The following is a 27,031-nucleotide window of genomic DNA, read 5'->3' as shown; positions in this document are numbered from 1 at the left end:
GGGTGACTATTTATTTTTTTTGTAAGTGAAATCGGTATGGGCACATTTCCCTTCATTGATTTTTATGCGCCATATATTATTCCAAGTGTTTATTTTGTTCACTGGATTTTGGAGGTGTCTAGTTGTTTCTTCGAATGTTTCACCGACTGCTATTATTGCAGTGTCTTCTGCAAATGTTGCCAGTTTAATATTTTCTGTAACAGGTATGTCACAATTATATAATAAATATAGTATGGGTCCCAGAACACTGCCCTGTGGAATTCCTGCTTTAATTGGTCGTAATTCTGATTATGCGCCTTCCTGTTTAACTCTAAAGTTGTATCTTCCAAATATGATTGTATTAGATGTACATATCGGATGAGAAGATATCCTTTTAATTTTAGTAACAAGCCTTTGTGCCACACTTTGTCAAATGCTTTTGATATGTCTAGAAAAATAGCTGAGCATATTTTATTCTCCTCCAGAGACCTCTCTATAATATCTGTTATTCGATGAATTTGGTCTATTGTTGAATGTTTATTGCGAAATCCAAATTGGTGGGAAGGAACAATTTCCCTGTGGTCGAGTATAGGTTGCATTGGTGCTAGCAATATCCTCTCAAATAATTTGGATATAATTGGTAGCAGAGATATTGGTCTGTATGATTCTACATTCTACATTATTGATTGGTTTCCCGTGTTTGGAAATAATGATTAATTCAGATGTTTTTCACGTTATTGGTACATACTGCAACCTGAATACTGCATTTATAAGGTTTGTGACTTTTACGATGGCCTTTCTAGGTAATTATTGTAGTATTTCTCATGTTATTAAGTCAAATCCTGGAGCCTTTTGGGATTGATATTGTTTTTGATTACGTTGGTTACCTCTTTAGGAGTAGTAGGCTTTATTATGTTTTGATCGGTATTGTTCAAATCAATTTCAGTACTTTCATGAAAGTATTTGAATAGGAATGAAACTTAGTTTTGACTTTTTGGTATCACTCAAAGTTAAAATACCGAAATAGTTTGTAAAAAACGGTGAAAATCAACTAAAAATATAAACAAAAAGCTAAAAATATCTCGACAGCGTTATCTCACGAAATGTGTAAACAAAATCTCTGCAAAGTTGCAGGTGGATCGATCAAGAAGTTTTTGAGTTCGATGTCCATCACCTGCGAAAAAGGCAGTTTTGAAAAAAATACGTTTAAAGTTTTGTCAACTTTTACTTTCAACTTCTTCTTTGACTGTCAAATCGTAAAGTGATGCACACCGGAATATATTTGTGAATCGCGCAGTAGTTTACAAAAAAAGGGAAGAACTGTTAATAGTTTTTCACTACGCTCAAGCGCGCTGGCACGAAGATACTGCAAAGCGAGTCGAAGGTAATAGAGATACATGCTGTATTTTCGGTAATTTTGCTCCAATCAATCTAAAATTTTCAGAGAGTATTCTTGAAGTTATGTGCTTTCATTTAAAATAGTAAACAATCGAAAATTCCAAATTTCTCAAACTATACCCTTCCCTGACAACTTACCTGAGAATGAGATGACAGTGTTAACTTTGACTGGTTGCACTGGTTCACCGTCGGTAGCGATGAGCGTTAAGTCATGACCCTGGATTGTCAATTGAGCGGGACAAACTGAAGCAAATGAGTTGATCATTCTGAACCTGTATCTTTTGCCAGGAGTGATGGTGAAAACTTCCAAAGGCGTATTGGTCATAAAGCCAGTGTTGGGGTCTCTGAATTGTCCTTTTCCGTTGATCAAGCAGCTTTCGGGATCTTGTCCAGTATTTACCTGTAAAGTAAATATATAAAAACATTAAACTGATAATTGTAAAGAATGATATGTCATTGTACACACGTAGGACAACTGGATGATTGAGAAAAGAAAAGTATCTATGTAAGTGTGTAAAAGTTATTAATTCCCATCTTCAGAGCTATGGTCAAATGTTTATGTACCACCATAGGGAAAGGCATCCCATTTCTTGTCTTGAAAAAAATTGTAAAAAAATTCCTTAAACTTATTTTGTAAACGGTCAGAGATTAAATTTTAAATTTAAACAAGTAATTGGACTTCGTAAGTCCTAGGTTTTCACCCAAAGTGATCGAAAGTATAACCGGAAGTTGATATTTGAACTCTTCGTGTAACTTTGCATCAATTGATGTACTGTTTCACTAATTTTGAGCAATTTTTCCTAAACGTTCGGTCATAAATTTCGATTGATATGTCACATGTAGATGCTACTCCTGCGACTATAATATGGCACTTCCGGTTAGAACTTTTTAACTGGAAATGATATAAAACCGAGATTATACACTTGTTCTCATCTTGCTAAGGTACGTCGAGTAATATATCGCTTGTCGGTGACTTTAAAATGGTACTTTTGGTCTCAACTCTAAAACCGCAAATCCGTGGTCAAATTTCTCATATTTAGTACCATACTTGGGTTATAAGCTTTCATTCGACACCTCATTTGTCATTATATCTGTATTAATAACGGAGGAGTTATATTTACGGACGGACGGAGACAGTCATGAAACCGGAAGTGTATATTTTTTCGCGTCTTGCTAAGGCGCGTCGAATAATATATCGCTTGTATTATTCCGGTGACTTTAAAACCGTACTTCTGGTTGCATTTCTAAAACTGAAATTTCGAGATCAGATTTCTCATCTTTAATACCATCCTTGGGTTATAAGCTTTCATTCGACAGCTCACTTGTCATTCTATTTGTATTAATAACGGAGAAGTTATATTCGCAGACGGACGGACAGACATTCATAAAACCGAAAGTATATACTTGTTCTCGTTTTGCTAAGGCGCGTCGAATAATGTATCGCTTGTATTATTCCGGTGACTTTAAAACAGTCCTAGGTGAAATTTCTCACCTTTATTACCATCTTGGATTATAAGCTTTCATTCGACGTCTCATTTATCATTCTACATGGTATAATGACGGAGGAGTTGTGTTTACGAACAGACAGACAGACGGACGGACTTACAAACTTCTTCTTCTTCTACGGCACTACAGCCCAAATTTAGCCTTGGCCTCCTTTATTTTTTGCCTCCACCCTTGCTTGTCTGTGGCTGCTCTTCTCCATACACGGGCTCCTAAAAGGGCTTGTGCGTCGCTATTTACTGGGTCTTCCCAGCGCTTTCTTGGCTTTCCAACCGGTCTCTTTCCCTGCATTCTAGCATTCAGTGCTCTTTTTGGTAGCCTATCCTCTCCCATTCTTATCACATGTCTGGCCCATTGCAATCTTTGTATTCTAATGAAGTCTGACAGGGGTCTTACCTTATAAAGTTGATAAAGCTCGTTTTTGTATCGACTTCTGAAGATTCCGTTTTCGGAAAACAGTCATAGGTCAAATTCCTCATCTTTAGTACCATCCTAGGATTATAAGCTTTCATTCGACACCTCCTTTGTCACTACCTGGTACGGTAGGAGGAGTTGTGTTTACGGACAGACAGACAGACAGACGGACAGACTTACAGACGGACGTGGATAATTTAAAGTTTTCACATTTTTTCAAAATTGGGTGAAAACAAAAGTGGTACAAAAGGTTAAAAGCATTTAGAACACCACATGGAACTTTCACAAAAAAGCACTTTAAAATTTTGGATCATGGTTGGGTTGCATCTTTCCATCTTTCTGCATCTAGATGTTGCCACCAGTTATTTTAAACTAACCTTTAGCTCTTCAATGAGTATCTGAGAGTCCAAATAATAAAATATTGTTTGCCATTTCTTGTTCAATTGTTTTAGCTTTCCAAGCTGTGAGAGTTCATCTACCATCTGTGCACACAGATGGATATAAACAACAAATTATTAGAAGGAATAAACAGGTGTATGGTACTGACAAATAGATGCTACCTTATTGTATCAAAATGTGTATATAAGAAACGTCCAATAAATCGCTTCAAGGCTTTTAAAGCATTGTAGGTAACACCATTGATGGTCACGAAGAATTATATCAATTTGTAACTCATTGTAAAAATTCCAAAAGAACACAACAAATTATTTTTATTATCAGCAGTAATCCTACGAATGGCAGCAAAGATTAATATACAGGGTGTCTCAAAAATAGCGGCACGGTCCATTTATATTTCGCGAAATGAAAACCGGATCGAAAAATTGAAAAACTTGTTCAATATTTTTCAACAATCCATCGAATGACATCAAATATGACCCCCAGTCACACTCCCTAGAGCGGAAGGCTACTTTAAAAACTTCAGTAGGAATCCCCATTTTTTTAAGCAGATTTGGATTGCTCATAAAAAAATAAATAACGTTTGTAAGGAATATTTTTTCTCGTTGTATACTATCTCGAGAGATAACACTTCAAAATTAAAATTTCAAAAAACCATTGGTTAAATATTTTTTAAAAATCTATTAAACGGCACCAAAGGTGACATCGTCCTCCTCCCTGGAGGTCCCTGGAGGTCGCCCTCCTCCCTCAAATATTCTATGTGAAAAAGTAAATAAGTTTTATCTGAACTTTATTTTCGAATCGTTATAGATGGCGCTGTAATCAAAGGAAAAGATATACAGATCCGAAGTTTGTAAAATAATTTTTATCGTACTGAATCTGCAATAAAAATTAGGGGTTCCTATTAAAGATTTCAAAGATTGCCCCTCCCCTACCTCCAGGTGGTAGGGTTTGGGGTCATATTTGGTATCATTCTATAAAGTTTTGAAAAATATTTTGCTTATTTATTATTTAACAAGTGTTTTTCATCTTTTCATTTCGACCGTCCAGCTACTTTTGACACACCCTATATATAAAAATATAATTGATTTTATTATTTATAAAATTCTGGTTAATTTATCTAGCCACAATTAATTGTAGATAAAAAATTAAAACCTAAAATAATATACAAATTTATATATTCATTAAAAATCTTATCAAATAAATTTCTTCTTGCTAAGAAATGTAACTATCTCGTAGTAAAAAGAAACTAGTAAGAGTTTATTCAATGTAATTTTTATCAGTAAGTCATACAATTTGTAATTTGAGATACTAATCTGCAATAGGAACTTGCTTTATATTATACCAGAAAATCTTTAATCTGCGTTATATAATTGCATAATTGTTAATAATGGTTTTCAGTGTCATGGAGAAAGCTATATTGTATTTTAAAAACACCATTATTCGTTCCATTATTTCAATTAATTGTAAATTTAATACATTTATTGTTTTACATTATTTATAAGCGCTCATAAGCACTTAGCGAGTGCTTGTTTATGGAATTTTTAATAGATTACAATCTAAAAAATGGTGGATGCTCATTCATACGGTTTAACATATACACGGTGAATTAGTCCTTATTTCTTGTATCTGTGCAACGATTTCAATGTTTTTGTATTTTTTCCCATAATCATCACTACGATAATAATTATTACAATTACAATCTGGTCATAAATGACCAATGAGAAATTTTAATTTAACCTAAATTACTACTGTTCCTTAAAATTAAGAGCTCACCCTCTAGCGTCTCTTATCTAAACTGACAGGATAGTGGCACTATTCTTACATACGCCCACAAGCACTATGCTTTGCTTTTCACTATCACCAATCACTCAAACTGGTTCAAAAAGCTTTGTCCTCTTCAATCTTCTAGTTTGCCCAGTGGTATCGAGGACCTGGATTGCCTCAATATTCTCGTGCCTGTGAAGTCGTTGCTCATTACTTCCTGCCATGTTCTTGATCAATACTATATCCATAGTTTTCATTCCTAGGTCCTTATGGAGGTTAGTTTGTCACATACCAAGGAGCATCTACAATATTTGTCAGTATGTTGTTCTGGAATCTGTGTATTATTGTTATATTACTTGGATACTTGGTCTACTACACCTCCATAGTGGACATCCACAAGTCCATACAGGTCTCAACATTTGTTTGTAGAGTAACAACTTATTATGTATCGACCAACTTTTATGCATGTGGACTTTCTTCCAACTAGCCAATACATTTTTTATGTCTTAAAATAAATTCTTCCCTTTTTTCCTTAATGTGAGCCTTCCAGTGTAGTTTTGTATCTAATGTTATACCCAAATACTTAGCAGTATCTCCATATGGTACTTGAATATTGTTGATTATACCTGGTATAAATTGTATTTTTTTGTTGGTGAAATTAACATGGACAGATTTAGTTTCATTCAGCCTGATTCTTAATTTTTGTGCCAATTCATGGATTTGGTTAAGTGCTATTTGGACCTTGTTGGTCGTCTCTTCACTACTCGTCCCTACTGCTTGGATAGCTGTATCATCAGCAAAGGTGACAACTGTGTTGTCTTCCTCTATAGGCATATCACAGATCACACATGTATAGTAGGTATAGGACCGGATCCAACACACTGCCTTGTGGAACACCTACTCTAATTTATGTTTTTTTATGATAGATTATCATAATTTTCTCTACTCTCCATTATCTATTTTCAAGTTCTGTATAGGTATCTTGTTTTACTTAGTCTTTACATCTAATTCGAGGTTTCTCTCTTTTTTTTTCATAATGAGGATTGCATTCTGTGCTAAATCTGAGCATCGCATTTTTCCCTCTTCCCTTATTCAAGCAAAGCATATTAGCTTTTCAGCATGTCGTGGTCTATGCCTTTCATAATTGACCTTGGATATTATTTTGTATGCTGCCTTCATCATGATTCCACGATAGATTCCATACTCCACACCTATTCTAACTAGTCTTCTTTTTTATGCACTGTTTTATTAATACGTTACCTCCTACATTCAGTTGCTCCTATGGTTTTGATTTATTCCCTGTGAATTTGTTATATTTTACAAATTGAAGAGTCTCAGATGCAGAATCCATCAATTTAATAAAATTAAAATGGTAAATAGTAATTTAAATCTGAGACTTTTCGTGTTGAAAGTTCTTTCTGGTACATCCTTAATCTGCGACTTTAACAATTTGTAAGACCGCAGACGACGAATGTAGAAAACAAAAAGGATTCCTTGCAATCACATTTTGTTTTCATTCGTCTAGGAAAAGGACACAAGAGGAACTTTCTAGTACTCAAATCTGAGTAAAGATAGAAAAGAAAATAGATGGTTTTGCTTGTTTTCGATTCAGAGGGTTGCACAATCGCTGGACAGCTGTTTCCACCGTTTCAGGCTTCTTCAACAACGCTAGCGTGCACTCATCTGAATCGAAAAACAGCTCAACCATCAATTTAAGGGGAATTTGAAAGATCATTCAAATTCCCATTGGGACGCGATCCAGCGACATCTCTTAACAAATTGAAGAGTCTCAGCACGCTAGCGCTGTTGAAAAAGTCTGAAGCGGTGGAAACAGCTGTCCAGCGATTGTGCAACCCTCTGAATCGAAAACAAGCAAAACCATCTATTTTCTTTTCTATCTTTACTCAGATTTGAGTACTAGAAAGTTCCTCTTCTGTCCTTTTCCTAGACGAATGAAAACAAAATGTGATTGCAAGGAATCCTTTTTATTTTCTACATTCGTCGTCTGCGGTCTTACAAATTGTTAAAGTCACAGATTAAGGATGTACCAGAAAGAACTTTCAACACGAAAAGTCTCAGATTTAAATTACTATTTACCATTTTATATATATATATATATATATATATATATATATATATATATATATATATATATATATATATATATATATATATATATATAATCGGTTCATAACGTTCTACGACGTCTTCCGATTCCCAATCGCCATTGCTCTCGATCGTAGCACATGTTTTCGTTCAAGCCTCTTTCTCTGATTTCCCTATGGATTCCTTCTATCCAGCTTTTCCTAGGTCTTCCTCTTTTTCGCCGTCCTTTTGGTGCCCATCGTAGCACTTGTTTGGGTAATCTGTCTTCTTCCATACGTTGTACGTGGCCAAACCATCTTAGTTGCTTTGTTTTTATATCGTCCATTATTGTATGCTTTACATCCATTATCTCCAATATTCTTGTATTTCTGATTTTTTGTATTCTTGATATACCAGCAGATCTTCTCCAGAAGTCCATTTCAGTTGTTCTGAGCATATTTTCGGATTTTTCTTTAAGTGGCCAAACTTCGCTGCTGTATGTTATAATGCTCTTAACAATGCTGTTATAGATGTTACGTTTATTTTCTTTGGAGATACTTTGGTCCCATAGGATTTTGTTCAATAATGCGATAGCTTTCCTTCCTTGTGTGCACCTTTCTTGGATATTCTTGTCCAACGTTCCATCTTGTGTAATTTTAAGACCCAAGTATTTATATTCCTGACCGTGATTAATAGTTATTTCATTTTCCAACGCTAGATCCTGCTGTATACCTCCAACGCACATATATTCCGTTTTCTTGGTATTCACTTCTAAACCCCAGTTCCGGTACTCTTCTATGATTTTTCGGGTCATATATTCAATATCGTGATAATCCTGGGCCATAAGAATCTGATCATCCGCAAAACATAGAGTGTATAGCATGTTATCATCATTTAGCGGTATACCCGTATTCTTACATTTCCTTTTCCAGGATTTCAAAACTTACTCTAAATATATTTTAAATAGTGTCGGCGATAGACAGCTGCCCTGTTTAAGACCCTTATTCACTTCAAATCCTGACGAGATTTCCTTGCCTAGCTTAACTTTTGCTATATTATGTTGGTATAGATTTTTTACAGCTTTAATGAGGTTCAGACTGATGTTAGTTTTTTCGAGGGCTTCCCAAAGTTTACTTTGTGGTACAGTATCGTATGCTTTTTTTAAGTCTATGTACACTAAATGCAGTTCTTGATTGTAGGCTATTTGTTTGTCTATTAACTGTGTTACACAATATAGGTGGTCAGTGGTGGATCTGCCAGCGCGGAAACCGGCTTGCTCTTCGGCCTCTAAGTCCTTGTATTCTTCTTCTATTTTATTTTTGATAATTTTTCCGTAAACTCTGCTGATGGTGCTTGTGACAGATATTCCCCGGTAATTATCGCATACATTTTTACTGCCTTTCTTGTGTATTGTAGAAATTACAGACAATTGCCATTCTTTTGGTATCACTTCGCCATTCATACATCTATTAAATAGATCTCTTAGGTATTCATACAGGGTGTTGCTACCGTATTTGAGCAGTTCTGGTGCTATGTCGCCAGGCCCTGACGCTTTTCTATTTTTTAGGGATTTGCATGCATTTCGTACTTCTTCCAGTCTTAACCGAATCGGTGAGCCACTGACAATTACATTGAAACTTTCGTGATCTTCGTTTTTAATAAAATCTTCTCTATTTTCTACTAGTAACTGCTTGAAATAGCCATCCCACTTTTCCAGAGTAATCGGTGTTATTATATCCCTTTTGGTATCTGTTCTCAACGTTTTAAGGAATTTCCAGCTCTCTGTGTTTCTTGTCCCCCCTATATAGGCGTTAAGTTGATTGCATTTTTTTGTCCACGTTTCGTTTTTCTTCTGTGTGATTTTTTTCCGCACTCTTGCTTGTGCTTCTTTGTATAAAACCTTATCGGAATCTTTCTGTGTACTCATATATTTCCGGTACTTTTCTCTCTTATCGTCTATTTCGGTGGCTATTTCTAAGTCCCACCAGTATGGTTTACTTCTTATGTTGTCTTTGTACTCCCCCAATGCCTCATATGCGGCTTCGTGTATACATTGTGTTATATGTGTATGAAGATGTTCCGTATTTATAAATGTATATTGTCCTTTCAGTTTCTCGTCCAGTCGCTTTTCGTATAACGTTCTTATGCTTGTTTGTTGTAAGCTTTCTAGGTTGTATTTCTTTTTTGGTTCCAATTTGTTTCCTCCTTGTTCTCGTGGATTTAGATTTTTTTGAGATTTCATTCCGGGGAAAAGTACTTCCGCTTTTAGAAGATGATGGTCACTGCCGCATGTTGCTCCTCTATAAACCCTTACATCGTTAATTTTCATTCGACTCCGTTGTTTTATCAAAAGATAATCAATTATACTTTTCTGGTTCATAGTAGGTTGGGTCCGAGTATATTTATGAATGCATCTATGCTGGAAGAAGCCGTTCATAATTCTTAAATTGTTCTGTTTACAGATGTTAATTATTCTTGTTCCATTATTGTTGAGTACTTCCTCGCCGTATCTGCCTACTACGTCATCCTGTTTTTTATTGCCTGTTCTGCCATTTAGGTCTCCTAATAATATAATTTCTCTGGCATTTCCTATTTTGACGATTTCATCGTTGAGCTGTTCATAGAACTCATCTTTGTTAGCTACCAGTGCGTCCTAGTTTACACCATATACTCCCAAAATAGTTATCCTATAGCCATATATGTTCATGTTGACCTTTATCATTCTTTCATTTATTCCTTCCCACGATGTTATGTGCTTTCTTAATGTCCTGCGTATGAAGATCGATATTCCTTGTTGAGCTCTTATGTGTTTTGGAACTCCACTATAAAAATGATCATAGTGCCCAATTTCTGTGATCCTTGGCCTTTCCTCTTAGTTTCTGTCACTACTGCGATGTCCATTTTCATGTATTTTAGCTCTAGTATAACTTCATCCATTTTATTTGAGAGGCTTTGAACGTTCCACGTTCCAAAATTCATAGTCCTTTTTCGTCGCTTTTTTCGTTGCCGAGTGATCCGTCCATTCATCCGAGTCTGACTATTGGGTCGTTTAACATTTGCTTGTTTTTACAAGTATCGAGGAGTTAGCCCGATGCCTTAACCCCCAACTTGGAGGACCAGGGTTTGATTTCAGAGTTCCTTCTCTTAGAGAGGTTGCTTTCTCCACAGCTAAGGAGTCCTCTCTACCCCACTATTTACCATTTTAATTTTATTAAATTGATGGATTCTGCATCTGAGACTCTTCAATTTGTTAAGAGATGTAGCTGGATCGCGTCCCAATGGGAATTTGAATGATCTTTCAAATTCCCCTTAAATTGATGGTTGAGCTGTTTTTCGATTTAGATGAGTGCACGCTAGCGTTGTTGAAAAAGCCTGAAACGGTGGAAACGGCTGTCCGGCGATTGTGAAACCCTCTGAATCGAAAACAAGCAAAACCATCTATTTTCTGTTATATTTTAATTTGTCTACTGCTGTTCTAATTTCGGCTATTGTTGGTGAAATCTTTTCTATGTTGTCTGCTTAGTCTAATGGTTTATCAAAGTTCGTGTCCCTCCTATCTTCCTCAAGCTTTTACTTACATTTCTTCTTCTCCTTCTTCTTCTGGCAGCAGTACAACCCGTGGTACGTCTTGGCTGACTGCACAACTCGCTTCCTTCTCGAACAGTCATCCATGATAGTTGGGTCAGTGGGTAGTCCCATTGTTCTTAAATCTGATCATATGTATGCGTCCTAAGGGCCTTCTTCCTGTGGGGCTTCCTCCCAGATCAGTTTGGCAAGGCGGTTATTAGGGAGTCTATGGACATCGCCAGCCCGTCTTAGACTCTGAGATTTAATTTCTTGGACTACGTCGCTGGCCCTATACATCTGCTTGACTTAGCATTTGTTCTCATTCCGTATTGGTTGATATTAGGGCCGTCATTTACGATGGCTGTCGATTTTCTTAGTATTTGTTGCTGTTCTGTCAATATTACCCTCTTTATCTCTACACATCGTTGTTCTTGTACTGAATTCTGTTCTGCTTTTTGTTCAGTTTCTGGTAAAAATTTCTTGTCTCTGTTGGCTAATTAATTCTTGTAGTTAATGAAGTTTCTTCTTCTTCTTCTTCTTCTTCTTCTTCTTCTTCTTCTTCTTCTTCTTCTTCTTATAATAGGCCTCTTGGCCTGTTCCTTATCGATTTTGAGCTTGTATTCGTAGCTGTGATGTTGACTGCCAGCTATCTCGCCACCTTTTAAAGGGCCTTCCTATTGGTCTCTTGCCTGTTGGCTTCGAATCCCTGGCTATACGAGCTATTCTTTCGCTGTCCATTCTCATTACATGCTGATTCCACTCTCGTCGTCTCTGTCTTCCCTACACCGTACTATATCTTGTATGTTACAGAGATCTCTTATTATGTCGTTCGGTATTCTGTCTCTCAGTGTTTTCCCAGTTATTGACCTCAACGTTCTTATTTCTGATGTTCTCAGTATCCTCTTGGTTTCTGCTGAGTCACATCTTGTTTTTATCGCGTACGTCATGATCGGTCTTACACATGATTTGTATATGCATACTTTTCCTTCCAGCCTCATATCTTTTTTTCTCCAGATGACATTCCTCAGACATCCTGACACGTAATTGGCTTTATTTGCTTGCTTTCGGACGCTCTCTTTAACATCTCCATAACTACATATTTCGACTCCCAGATATTGGAATCTCGAGACTTGTTCAATTAGTTCGTTGTTAATTACTAATTTGCATCTTATGGGTTCCCTTGACACTACCAGGGATTTTGTGTTGGCTGTTGATATTTTCATGTTGTAGTTCTTCGCCACTGTATTGAAAGTTTGTGCCATTCGCTGTAGGTTATCCTCGTTACCGGAGATTAAGGTTGCGTCGTCAGCATAACAGAGGATTTTTATTTGTTTTTCCGCCATCTTATATCCTTTTCCAGTACCTTTAATGTTTTCTATGATTTTGTCCATGACTAAATTAAAAAGCAATGGGCTCAAGTTATCCCCTTGTCTGATTCCCGAGTTGATTTCTACTTCCTATGTTAGTTCATTCTCGATTTTTCCGAAAACCTTGTTGTCTAATTGTGTATTCTTCATTTATTTTATTGGCAAGTATTTTTGTTAAGGGTTTAAGAGTTGTGCTCAGCAAGGTGATGGTACGGTAGTTGCTAGGGTCTTTGCTGTTTCCTCTCTTGCGTATAGGTATTGTTATACTCGTCCTCCACTGGTCTGGTACACGCTGGCTACATAATATTATTTCTTGAAAGAAGATCTCTATGTTTTCAATTAAGGTTTCTCCTCCGTATTTCGGGAGTTCATTTGGTATCCCATCGGGTCCTGATGCTTTTCTGTTTTTTAATTTACGTATGTTATTCCTTATTTCTTCTTTTGTGATTTCTAGTTCTGTATCTATGTTGGATTCGTCTTCATTTCCTGTTTCTTCCTCTTCTTCAGGTATTATAGTATTTTCCTTATATAGTTCTTCTATGTATATAGGCGGTCCATTGTTCTGCTTCTATTTTATTTAAACTTCTATATTCGTTAATGGGTTTTTTCCTATTTTTTAGTATTTTCCAAACTTGTCTTTGCGCCCCATACAAATCGTGTTCCATTTCTTTGGTAAAGCGTGTCCAATATTCCCTTTTTATATTTCTTATCTTAGAATTGATGTAATTTCTTGTGTCTCTGTATTGTTGGTAATTGTTTGGTATTTTATTAGTGCAGTATTGTAGGTATGCTTTCCTCTTCTCATACGCTAGATCTCTTATTTCAGTATTGAACCAGGGCTTTGATATTTTTGTTGCATTCAGGTTAATTTTTCTGACCCCTATGCTTTCCTTTGCGGCTTATAATATATTATATTATATTTTTGCCCATGTCTCATTTACTCCTTCGCCTGTTGTTACTGGGTTTATCTCAAATCTTTGTTCTAAACGTCTTTTATACAGCCATTTTGTGTTTTGGTTCTCTAGAGACTCAATGTTTAGTTTTTCGAAGTACTTGGGTGGTTTTTTCTTGTTTTGTGGTATTTTGAGTAAAAATTTTCCAAGCACCATTTTATAATCTGATCCGATATTGGGCGATGTTAATGCTCTTACGTCTAGTATTTGTTTAGGTATGATTTCTCTATTTGTAATTAGTCTATTGTTGATTGTTGGCCTTGCGTGTTTTGCCACGTGTATTTGTGTTGGGGTTTGTGTGGAAAAAACGTGTTGTTTATTCTCAACAAATTTTGGGTACAGGATTCATCAAGGTATTCTTCATTTCGGTTCAATGTATCTTCGTTAATACTGAAGATATAACTGATACTTCGCTGAATTGAAGTTTACTGTTCATATTTTCTCCTTCTTTCTTCGGGGTATTTTCTTATCTCTTTTACATAGTTGTTTATATTCCTCATCTGTTTGTCAGGTTGTGTGCCCCTGTTGTATCAGTAGAGATGATTTCTTTTTTCTTTTGGTTGTAATACTCGAAAAGGATGGTTGACGTCAAAAAGAGGCGAAAAAAGTAATTTGATCGTTTATTAAATAAAGAGTTTGGCAGAAAACTAGTCGAGTTAACAAAAACAGTAACAAAAATAATAGCCAAAAAAAAAGAAACGAGAGAGTGAAAGCAATAGAAGAAATAAGAACAGGTTGGCCTGACAGGTTTATTTAAAAAAAATATTAATTAATTATTAATTTTATAAATTAACAGAAAAGGTTAAATTGAATAAGCATATTAATAAACTTTATTTGGTTGTTAACAGCTGTTTTTTTTTATTCAAGGCACACTTAGAATTGATTCCATTTTTGGTATCTACAACTTGTCGAATGCTTTTATTTATGACATATCAACAATATCTAGATTAGATTGGCGGTCATTCACGCATATAAACACAATTATTAAAATTTGTGCCTGATCAGTATATGAAAGTACTAATTAATTATTAGTTAGGAAAATGTAATCAACCGAGTTCAATATAGCAATTTTGCTTTCGTTATCTTTATGCATATGCCTCTATTATCTTTTATATAACAGATACTATCCACTAATAAGCAATTAAATGGTTATTAATGAGCTATACATTGTTGATTTAAAGAAAATTTGCTATAATAATTAAAAATGTAAATGTGGAGTAGAAAAAAAAATGTTGTTCCTATAAATATTTTTTTTGAAACATGTTTTTAAATTTTAAAAGATAATTGCCAAATTTACATCTTGCCAAAAATAGGAAGCTTTGAACTTATACAACTAATAAAGCCATTGAAAAAACATAAATTAAGGAGGATATTCTTCTTCTTCTTCTTCTCTAGGTGCCGTGGATTTCTACGTAAGCGTCCACTGTATATTTTCTTCTGATTCATTGATGACACAAATGTAAGTCACATACTTCTCTATATTTGATTAATTGATCACCTGTCAGATAACTCCTAAATAAGCTGTAGTCCTAAATGGAGAAGAGAAAAATGCGATCCTAAAATTTAGCACAGAATACAACCGTCATTATGGAAAAAGAGAAGAAAACCACGAATTAGATGTAAACATCAAGTAAAAGAAGATATATGAAATTTGAAATTTCAAAATAGACAATTATAAAATGTAGTCTATCATACAAAAATATTGAAAGCGTTGTACAGATTCAAGAAGCAGAGACTAATTCACCGTCTAAAATTGTAAATGGGTTCAATATGAATAGATCCTCCACCATTTTTTAGATAATTTATTTTTTTAGATTATAATTTAATCTATGAGGGCCGGTGCGCGGCGTAGCTAAGCGGTAGTGTGCTTGGCTCGCGTGCCGGTGGTCCGGAGTTCAAATTCTACCGCCGCGCCGGTAAGAACAACTAGGCATTTTTAAAATGTTTATAGGCCCCAGGTCGACTCAGCGTGAATAAAATGAGTACCTTGGGTAAAACCAAGGGTAATAATAGGCGGTTGAAGCGTAGCACTGGTCCTGTTACCTTCTTTGTATACCGTAGGCCCTAGATTTAGCAGACTACCCTGCTATACTCCCAAAGTCACGTGAGCGGTATAAAACGGGAGAGAATTATTATTATAATTTAATCTATTAAATTTAATATTCCATAAATATTATGACATTCAAAAATATAATCAGATAACGCCATACTGATACATTTGCTTCTGGATTATTAATTTCGAATGTATTATTTGCCTATTTATTGAAGAGTTGTTCAGTACAATATTCCGTAATATAAATTGACAATAATTGTCAATGAGCGTATCAACCAGAGTATTTGATGTATTAAGATTGTAAACTCATTGCTTATAGTGGTCTATAAAATTGTTTCAAAATTGTCTCATTTTAGAAAAACAACTTTCGGAAAATACTAACTACAACCTTAATTATAAAAAAAACTTATATTAAATCAGCTCAATTTACAATAATATATTCCTCTAATAATATTGTTGACCTTAGTACAGAATATTGTCGTATTACGACATGATCTCCAGTAGAAATTGCGCCGGATTGATCAGATGAATTCAGGTCATTTTGACTTCAGTCGGAGATCGGAGACTGACTATTGATTGTAAGTAAAACAGTAATTATACCCAAATACGTTCTATGGCTTAACTCTTTAAGGAATACAGCAATTTCTAAGGATCGTATTTATATAAAATCGATTTCTACGCCTTGTACACTAAACGCTTAAAATTTACAACTTGTAAAGACGATAAATATATGTTAACACCCGTCGCGTATCAGCTGTTAGTACGTAATAATAACCGTTTTATCTGTTTCGCGGTTGTATGCAGTATGTAGTAAGACGTCACGTAGCTAATGCATCTCATTGTATATATTAAATGGTATAAAATAATAGTAAAAAGTAATATAATGGTATAAAATAATAGTGATAAGTAATAAGTAATAAGCACAGATACTTATTTAATTGAAATTTACTGTACCGATTGTCTATTAGTTGCGAAATTTAATATTACATTTTATGTTACGCTAATTATTTATTAAAAATGCGTTTATGTTGTTTTTCCTAGATTTAGTAGAGTCTTTTGTTGAGGCTATTTTCCATTGTGAGGATCTTTGTTTCGTTATAGTTCATTATATTATGTTGTTCGTCATTTACGTGATTTCCAAGGGCGTATCTATCAGGGTATAGTCTACTGTCACTTTTGTGTGAAGTGATACGGCCTTTTAGATGTCTGTTGGTTTTGCCAATATAGTGTTTGTTGTAACTTTCACAAAGAATACAATCGACTATGTTTGATAACTGTGGACCGATTCTATAAGATCAACGCGAAACAATTACGTTCGTTATCCGACGGTTTGCTATTCTGTAAGCTCATTCGGGAAGAATCGGAGAAGCAGATCACGAAGCCGATTACAAAGCGAAAGCGATAACTTTTGACTTGCGTTTCGTTTCGCTTTCGATAGTGATTGGTCGATCATTTTCACGTGGTAAACAAGCGCAGGCGCTAAGCAGGTTGTTCGTTGTTGTGTTGATTTCACAAGAATTCTGTGTTCTTTGTTTTGTTGATAATGAATTATGAATTAGTGATGCTCTTACACCACCTTCCCAATCTTCCGTAAGTTCCTGTAGCTCATCAAAAAGGAATCAAACTAGTTCTTTGCTTAAGCGAAAAATATCAATAAACCTTATATCTGTTAAACCAAATGGGTCACTTCTATCTCGAAGGAACCTGCTTTCCTCTGGCGTTAACCGCAGATCGCAGATGGTTTCTTCGCTCGAGTTCTCCTTCTCCATATAGAACAAATTGCACCGGCAACATTTTTATTAAAATATAATAAAAATTTAATCAAACTTGTGATTATAAGGTTATATAGGTACGTCATGTAACTCTCTAGTTACTCTTCTTCTTTCTTTACTTCTTCTTTTTTTACTTCCTGCACATATATTTGCAATGTTGCCGTAATTATTTATTCATAGATCGTTTAAACTCGTATATTATCGTATGCCGCTATGATAACGAAGCGAAAGCGAAAACTAACCTTATAGAATATGAACATAAATCAACTTCGCTATCGTTTAGCTTAGCTTTCGCGGTAATAACGAAAATTATAGAATTAGCCTACTGGTTTAGCCTTTTAAGTTAGTTATGTTTGTTAGAGAATTATCGATATTTTAAACTGTAAGAATTAATTTTATAAAATCCAATAAAAGTGAAGCTTACCGCCAATCTTCCTGGGAATCTTTCCGCGGCTGCTTCGTGCATCCAGTCACTTATGAGAACTACATGAGTGGTGAGATCATAGTCGTACAGATGGCTATTGGGATCGTGAGAAGGAGGTTGACGGATAACAATGCTGCCGTATAGACCATCCATCTTCTGTAATCCTGTATGGGCGTGCCAGAAGTGTGTACCAGCATTGCCAGCTAACCACTGATATCTGCAACAAAAATTAATTTTTTAAAATATACTTCTTTAGGTGCGATTGGGAGTAAATGTACAGCTGGTTCCAAAAAAAAAACTGATACGACTCTTAGTAAGATTTGATCATTTCGAGCAGTGTATTATTGGTCTGACATTATATTATATTTATTATGACAGACAAATAATAAAATAAACAAACAAACAGTCATTTTTGTGGTTGAACAGAATAAGTTATCTGACAAATTTTAAGATTTGGCAGTGACAGTGACAGTTTGTAAATAATAAATATTTATCCTTCAAAATACACTGCTAAATTTTCTACAAAATACGCTCTAAGAGTCGTATCAGTTTTTTTTGGAACCAGCTGTATATGTCCGCGAATTCATCAAAAATTTTTAGTGCTACGCGCAGATACGTTATATCATTAAATGTAAAAGCAAATTAAAAAATAATCGTCTTTTAAGGCTAAAATGCCACCGAATTGGAAGCAAAGGGTAAAAAACATCCTACAGTAAAGTAAGGATATAATGAAAGTATCATCTCGTCATTGTTCTGAGCATACACTTATCCTATTGAACATGTACTGCAACATTTTGTTAGAGCAGTAAGTAGACAGATTTCATACAGAAGTAAAAACTTCGTTTGTATACTGGTATAAAAAAGTTTTATTAAAAAACATTAAAAGTCATCCAAAAGGATTTGCAAAACGTTTTCAATCTGGATCAGATCATCCTCAGTGCCTAGAACGAAGTATTTCCACGTTAGAATGAATGCAAAAGGTTAAAATTGTGACTAGGTTAAAGAACAATGTGGTAATACTTACGTTCTGCTTAGTAAATGAAACTAGCAACTTTTTGAAATAGGTTACATCGAGAATTATGGTTTACATAATAATTTTATGGTATTTATAGCGACTCCAAGTCGATGTTACAAGATTAAATGTGTTAGGAGTGCTCAAAGGGCAACATGGTTCACTGCTCGATAAGAACTTGAGGTTCTTGCCAGTTCAATGGACACAGACCAACAAAAGTGAAGGAGATGACAATATAATTATTAGACCGAAGTGACATGACAAGACAGGTAATCAATTTTTGGTTATGAATTTCAAATTATTAGTGTTGTTTAAAATTTGGATTATATATTAGTAACTGTATAAAAGTGAAATTTAAGTTATAATAAATTAGATTTTATTGTAAAAGTCTAAAAGGCAACTCTCTACTCTCTGTTACAGAAAGAACTGTTGTTAGTGTTAGGTTGATAAAATACTAGTCATAGTAGATGATAGATTTCGACTACAACTCTTAAGAACTTCATTTTAACTTGAATGAAAGACAGCTTATGTTTCATTTTGGTTCAGAGATGATCCATCATCCCCATACGTACGTTTCGGTCTCTTCAGACCTCCTCAGTGGAGCTACATGAACACTTGTCTATTTAAGCTGAATTATAAAAATAATTCGCGTATCGGACGCTGTAGCGACATCTATTCTTCTTCTTGTAGTTACTTCTCCTATCGGAGGTTGGCTATCGTCACAGCTATCCGTACCTTATTGGCGGTGGCTCTGAAAAGATCTACTGAGCTGAAACTATACCACTCTCTTAAGTTTCTCAGCCAGGAAATTTTTCTTCTACCAATGGAACTTTTCCCCTTAATTCTGCCATGCATTATGAGCCTTAATATCTCATATTTCGCAACTCTAGTAATGTGGCCCAAATGTTTCAGCTTTCTTGTTTTGATGTTCTTTATCACCTCGCAATCCTTTTGTAGCCTTCTTAACATTTTCTGCTTTCGTAACTCGTTGGATCCATGGTATTTTCAAAATCCTTCTATAGTACTACATCTCAAATGCTTCCAACTTCTTTATGTTGTCTACTTTTAATATCCAGCTTTCCATTCCATACAACAAAGTCGAGAACACGTAGCATCTTAAGGCTCTTATTCTCAGATCCAGATGTAGGTCTCGATTAACAAACATTTTTTTCATTTTTATAAATGCTTTTCTTGCAATTTCGATGCGTGTCCTGATTTCTCTACCTTGGTCGTTGTTTTCTGTTATCCAGGTTCCCAGATATTTGTAGTTGTTCACTCTTTCTACTTGTTTTCCCTCGATATCTAGTCTTCCTACTGTGTGTTGCTTAGAAATAATCATGAACTTGGTTTTCTTAACGTTCATTTGTAGTCCATATTTTTTACTGACTTGATGTAATCTATTTACTAATTGTTGCAGTGCTTCTAGACTGTCTGTAAAAATAGCGGTGTCATCTGCGAATTTTATGTTCTTCCTCTGATATTGCTTCCTTAAAAATAGCTTCGTTGTACAGATTGAATAATAATGGAGACAACACGCAACCCTCTCTGACACCGCTTTTGATTTCTATAGTTTCCATTTCGACATTTTTGATTTTAACCTTTGCTTATTGGTTCCAGTACAGATTGACAATAACTCGTATATCTCGACTGTCCACATTCTTTTCTTTTAAAAGTTCTACGAGTTTCTGATGTCGTACTCTATCAAAAGCGTTTTGATAATCTGCAAAGTAGACATAGAGATCCTGGTTTATATCTAGTCTTCTTTGTGCGAGAACGTTAAAAGCGAACAGAGCCTCTCTCGTTCCTAGTCCTCATCTGAATCCAAACTGGGTGTCATCTATATCATCCATTTTTTTGCACAGTCTTCCCTGTATTATTTTGAGGAATATCTTAAGTGTGTGGCTTATTAAGGAAATTGTTCTATACTGGGAGCATTCTGTCGCATGTACTGACTTGGGTAGTGTTACAAATGTGGACAGCAACCAAGCATGGAGTATTGCTCCTGTTGTGTATACCTTGTTGAATAGATCATTAAAGAAATGTAAGATATTAAGATGTAAACAATAAATCTGAAACCTCTCGAGGAACCAATTTCTGGGTACATCCTTAATCTCTGCCTTTTACAATTAATAAGAGAAGAGACGACGAATAAAGGAGACGAAATGGGCTCTACAATATGCAATCATACTCCGTTTACAATTCAGTTTAAATAGACAGTTTGGTTTCGTTTGGTTTCGGACCGAAACGTAGGTATGTATGGGGATCATCAGCGAAACATAAATTGAATTCATTTTTCATTTTACTCATATTTTGAGTACGCGGAGGCAACTTTCGTTGGAATTTTTCCTAGACGAATAGACGCAATGTGACTGCATATTGTAGACTCCCTTTCATCTTATTTATTTCTCTGTCCTTGCCTTATAAATTGTAAAGGACAGTGATTAAGGATGTACCCAGAAATTGGTCTTACGGGAGGTTTCAGATTTATTGTTTACATCTGGGACTTTTCATTTCTTTCATTGTAACTGTTTAATAAGCGTGACAAAATATTTCTTAATCATTTATTGATACGCAAATAATTCGTACCATGTCAAAATGGGCTAATCATTTCATTACAAGAAAAGGCAATCATACAGACTATAGACTATTATTATTGTTAGTATTGTTTTTTTTTAGAAAACAATCCTGTTTGTATTCACATTGTTTATTTTTGAAGTTTTTGAGGTATGTATACTCGTAGGTTAACTTATTTTTTATTTCGTTACAGTTATCGCAATTGTCTCTTATGCTGGGGCCACACTAGCGTCTAATGCCGTTAATTATTGCATTATTTGCATCACAGAGATGGCAAATAATGCGATAATTAACGGCATTAGATGTTAGTGTGGCCCCAATATTAAGTATAGGTAGGTATAAATTTTTAATTATCTATAAATCCAAAAAAAAAAAAATCATAAAAATGATTTATACAGGGTGTTTCATTAATAATTGTCCATAGAGTAACTGGAGAAACCTTAGCACAAAATACGAAGATTTAACCTAAAACACTTTAATAAAATGTGGTTCCTTACTGAGTTACATGGTGTTTTATCTAAAAATTTAAAAACTATTTTTGCTCAGCATTTTAAAACTATTCGACGTATCCTTTTCATACTTAGCAGAAAGTATAGGTACTGTACAAACTACTAAATTACGTTAAACAAACGTTTCTGGCTGTTACCAGAGGCGTACGACGGGGGAAAGTGAATGGTTGACCCTTTCCAAATTCTACGCCACTGGCGGAATTGCTATTTTAGTTCAATTTTTGGATTGTCCTATACTTTCTCTGAAAATAATATACTCTTTTTTCGTAACGATAAAATCATTAGTTTTCGAGATATTTGAAGTTAAAAATGAAACGACACGGTTATTTTGATTAATGTATTGTGTCGCTTAATTTTTAATTTCAAATATCTCGAAAACTAATCATTTTATTGTTACGCATGAAGAGTATATTATTTACATAAAAAGTATTGGAAAATCAAAAAATTACACTAAAATAGCAATTTCGTCAGTTGCGTAGAATTTGGGAAGGGTCAACCAGCCACTATCCTCTGTCGTACGCCTCTAGTAGTAGCTAGAAACGTTTATTTATCTTAATTTAGTAGGGTGTACAGTGCCTACACTTTATACCAAGTATGATAAGCCAGATAGTTTTAAAGTACTGGGTACAAATAATTTTTAAATTTTAATCATATGAATCATATTATAACTTAATCAAAATAACTGTGCCGTTTCATATTTAACTTCAAATATCTCGAAAACTAATAATTTTATCGTTACCAATGAAGAGTATATTATTTACGTAGAAAGTATTGGAGAATCTAAAAATGGCACTAAAATAGTAATTTCTCCAGTGGCGTAGAATTTGAGAAGGGTCAGCCATTCACTATCTCCTGTCGTACGTCTCTGATAATAGCTAGAAACGTTTGTTTATCATAATTTAGTAGGGCGTATAGTAGTCGCACTTTCTGCTAAGTATGAAAAAGATACGTAAAACAGTTTTAAAATGCTGAGCAAAAATAGTTTTAAAATTTTTAGATAAAACACCCTGTGACTCAGTAAGGAACCACATTTTATTTAAGTGTTTTGGGTTAAATCTTCGTATTGTGCTAAGGTTTCTCCAGTTACTATATCGGCAATTATTAATGAAACACCCTGTATTTAGACTTGTTTGTCATTAGTTAATGATAAATCCTTATACACATTTTTTTTATATAATTTACAAAGGAATAAAATCATATAATATGATTTTTTTCATTAAATTCCAAGACACTATGCATATAGAATAAAAAAGACAATTAAATTAACTTAATAGTTGTATTAAGATTTATTAAGCAGAATCAATGTATATAAATTAGTCAATCTATCTAAATACAAAATAAAGAACGTTTTCCTCTCTATATGACTCACAGCAATAATATAAATAAATAATGAGAATCTAAAAAAATCACATAAAACTGTTATACTATCGGTAAATACTATTTAAATAAAACGATATGCATTAACACGTTAGCATAAAAATGCAACATATACAGGGTGAAGAAAAATGGTAGGTTTTAAATTAAATCACATATGGGACCAAAAATTGTTCAAATAAATTTAATGAAAAATTTCCTTGATAAAAGGTATATTTATTTAAAAACCCTTAAAAGGGCTACAATTATCACAAACGTTTTCGCTGTCTAAAAAGAGCATCATCAGTGCTGTTACATGCTTGACGTGCTGAGCCACCAAAAATGCATAGGTTAAAACAGGCGCGGATCTAGAAATTCATAATACGGGGGCCAGACTTACCTCAAATACAAATATTATATTTTCCAGAATTAGCCATACGACTCACACTTACTCTAAGGAATCCCAGATACCTACGGTATCAAAAGGATTGATAGACAATTCAAGACTATTAATCTCACTGGTCGTTCTTTACCATAAAGATTAACCTTTCTACCATCAATGGGTAGGTACGCATGGATTATCTAGTAAAATACAAATTTTTATATCTTTATTGTATCGCAAATTTGAAACGTGACTTTTCATGAGGTAATGTTTATTCCCAGTGTAATGTATTTGCATTTTAAAATATCATTTTTGTTATTCTTTGAATTGAAAAAAATATTTCCGTTGTTTATGGTTCCACCGGTACCCAAACAAATGCCTGCAGATTATTTTTCAGAGAAGAGCGTTTTATTAGATTTTATGGCTTCTTTCAATTCTTTGGAAGCGGTTGTCGTGTAATTTAGTGTTGTACTGATGGTTTAAAGTTTAGAGTTAACAGAAAAAAATAATAAATAATAAAAAAAATAATTATAGAGTAAATACAATAGGGGGATCCATGGACCCGTTGACCCCCCCTGTATCCGCGCCTGGGTTAAAACCGTTTAAATGTCTTACATTGGAAAAATAATTGAGAAATCTCAAGGATGGATATAATCACTGGGGATATGGCCCTGGCGCATAATGTGACTCCCACGGAGCAAACGGGTTGCTAAGTGAACAATACTATGTCTTCACATTGAGAACGATGAGTGGCAACTGATACCGAATGGTAACTAATACTCAGTTGCCACTCATCGTTCTCAAAGTGAAGACATAATTGTTCACTTAGCAACTTACATGCCTGGTGGGAGTCATATAATACCCCATATCCTTAGGAATTATATCTATCCTTCGCATTTCTTAATTATTTTTCCAATGTAAGATATTTAGATTTCAGCACTACATAAAATATTTAATTTTATTTATGAAACTGGTTGCTATCCTCAACAGTGGTTGATCTCTACATTTACTCCCCTACCCAAAGAAGTCAATGCAAAAAGTTGTGAGGATCACAAACTCATTAGCCTGATGAGTCACACTTTAAAAATATTCTTAAAAATACTACGTCAAAGATTATACAAAAAATGTGGATGGGACATCAGTGATTCTCAGTTTGGGTTTAGGCAAGGTTTAGGAACAAGAGAAGCAATAGTAGCAACACAGGTGTTGGTCCAAAATTGTTGCGATCAGAGGAAGGACGTATTCCTGTGCTTTTTAGATTACGAGAGAGCGTTTGATCGTGTCCAACATCACAAGTTAATGCAGATCCTCAAGAAGCTTGATATAGACCAAAAAGACATAATATGCATTGAAATCTTGTACTGGTATCAGGCAGCACAATTAAAAATAGACAATTCTATATCCAAACCCATACATATAAGAAGGGGTGTTCGGCAGGGATGTGCGCTTTCCCCTCTTTTATTTAACATTTATTCGGCAGCCATATTTCAAAAGTCTTTGGAAGATGCAGAGATGGGAATCAAAGTGAATGGAGTATTGATCAACAACATACGATATGCTGATGATGCTGTCTTAATTTGTGACAACATAGCAGATCTTCAACAACTTGTCACTATAATCGGAGAATACAGTAAGCGAATGGGATTAGAGATTAATACCAAAAAGACCAAATTCATGATCATCTCCAGAAACTTGGATGCATTTGAAAACTCCACCATAACGCTGAATACTAAGTCCATTGAAAGAGTGAGCAAATTTAAATACCTGGGAACGGGGATTTTTGAAGACTGGGCATCAGACAGGGAAGTAAAATGTCGCATTGAGCAAGCTCGACAAGTTTTCGTAACATTCAGGAAAGTACTGACCGGTTCAGAGTTCGACCTTATACTGAGACTAAGGTTTTCTAAATGCTACGTATGGTCGGTGCTTCTCTATGGCATAGAGGTCTGGACACTCAAAACGAGGGATATAAACAGATTAGAAGCCTTCGAAATGTGGCTTTATCGCCGTATCCTGAAGATACCATGGACGGTGAAAGTCACAAATGTAGATGTCCTGAAAAGAATCAACCAAGGACGCCAGCTTTTCGAAAACATCAAGAAAAGAAAAACGGCGTATTTGGGTCACATCATGCGAAACGAAAATACCAGTTCCTTCAACTTATAATCCAGGGTAAAATTGAAGGCAAGAGAGGAATGGGACGCAAAAAAATGTCCTAGCTCGGAAACATAAGGCAATGGACAGGGATTAACGACATACAATCTCTGAGACGCATTGCAAGAAACAAAGAGTTAATGGAAAATGTGATCGCTAACACCCATTAGTGGATTTGCATTTGAAGAAGAAGAAGAAGAAGAAGAAGAAGAAGAAGAAGAAGATATTTAGTCAATATTTAAAAGAATTTAACCTATTTATTTTTGATGGCTCAGCATGACAAGCATGTAAAAGCACTGATGAAAATGTTCTGTGATAATTGTAGCCTTTTTAAGAAGGGTTTTAAATAAATATACTTTTTATAAAAAAAAATTTTCATTAAAATTTGTAAGTAATTAATGGTATACAGCCAGCCATAGGAAATTCTTCCTTGTGGATTTTTCAAAAATAGTTATATAGACATACATAGATACAATGCCACTTGAAAGCTGAGTAATGACGAATAAAAAACTCTAGAAGCCAAGCTACCCAAATGAGATCGCTCAGAAGAGTGGAAGGCATTGCGAAACAGAGGAATAAAAAGACATGAGACAACAACTGAATATCGAGAATGAGAAAATCATAGAGTACAGAACAAGATGGAAACAACACATAAACAGACTGGATGAAACTAGACGAATACAAGAAAAAAAGAATATATAACATGTGGTCCAATCAAATCAAAGTTTGTTAGGTAGGTGCCTCTTTCTTAAGTACTCAGCTATAGGCCTGGATCCAGTGAACAAAAAAAAAGTTTATTAATAGTAAGCTGAAAATTTGTTAGTAGCTTAACGGTGTCTAGGCGGACAAACTTTGATGTACGCCAACACTGGAACAGGGGAAGTTTTAATTGTGGAACAGATTACAAGTTTCAAACGTCAGACTACGAAAAGGTTCCATGTATTTTGTTGGACAGAACTTCCAATTGATTTGTTACCTTTTCATTAAACTATCATGCAAAAATCAGACTACAATTTATCACCAACATAATGCATGTAACTTGACATGTTCTACGTATCGGACTTATTAAAATGCCCAATATATTTGTCGGACAAACATGTTTTCATATATTATATAAAGTTTGCTATTGAATAATCTTAAAAACAACTTGCTAGTTTTCACAATCATAAACTTGTCAGGATGACACGTTCCACAATTACTTCCCCTGTCCCAGTGTTCCCATAGATCAAAGTTTGTCCGACTAGACACTGTTAAGCTATTAACAAATTTTCAGCTTGCTATTAATACACTTTTTTTGGTACGCGGGATCCAGGCCTACTATTTCTGGGTGTGAACGACTTCCGTCATGTTAATGCTTATACTAAATAGT

The 27,031-nt window shown here is 34.8% G+C and overlaps 1 protein-coding gene across 1 annotated transcript in view; it reads right to left on the bottom strand.

Annotated features, from left to right (window-relative positions):
- Positions 1–27,031, bottom strand: part of LOC114336593 (uncharacterized) — a 285,727-nt gene that overhangs the window by 35,328 nt on the left and 223,368 nt on the right. The window contains exons 4-5 of the mRNA XM_050658603.1: positions 17,679–17,895; positions 1,516–1,777 (exon numbers count right to left, since the gene is read on the bottom strand). Coding sequence (XP_050514560.1) covers positions 1,516–1,777; positions 17,679–17,895 — 479 coding nt within the window. The remainder of the gene's footprint in view (positions 1–1,515; positions 1,778–17,678; positions 17,896–27,031) is intronic.

Source organism: Diabrotica virgifera, chromosome 8 (genome assembly GCF_917563875.1).
Source record: "Diabrotica virgifera virgifera chromosome 8, PGI_DIABVI_V3a".
Taxonomy (NCBI): domain Eukaryota; kingdom Metazoa; phylum Arthropoda; class Insecta; order Coleoptera; family Chrysomelidae; genus Diabrotica; species Diabrotica virgifera.
Note: the sequence above shows the minus strand (reverse complement) of the source record. Positions and strands in the feature narration are given on the sequence as shown.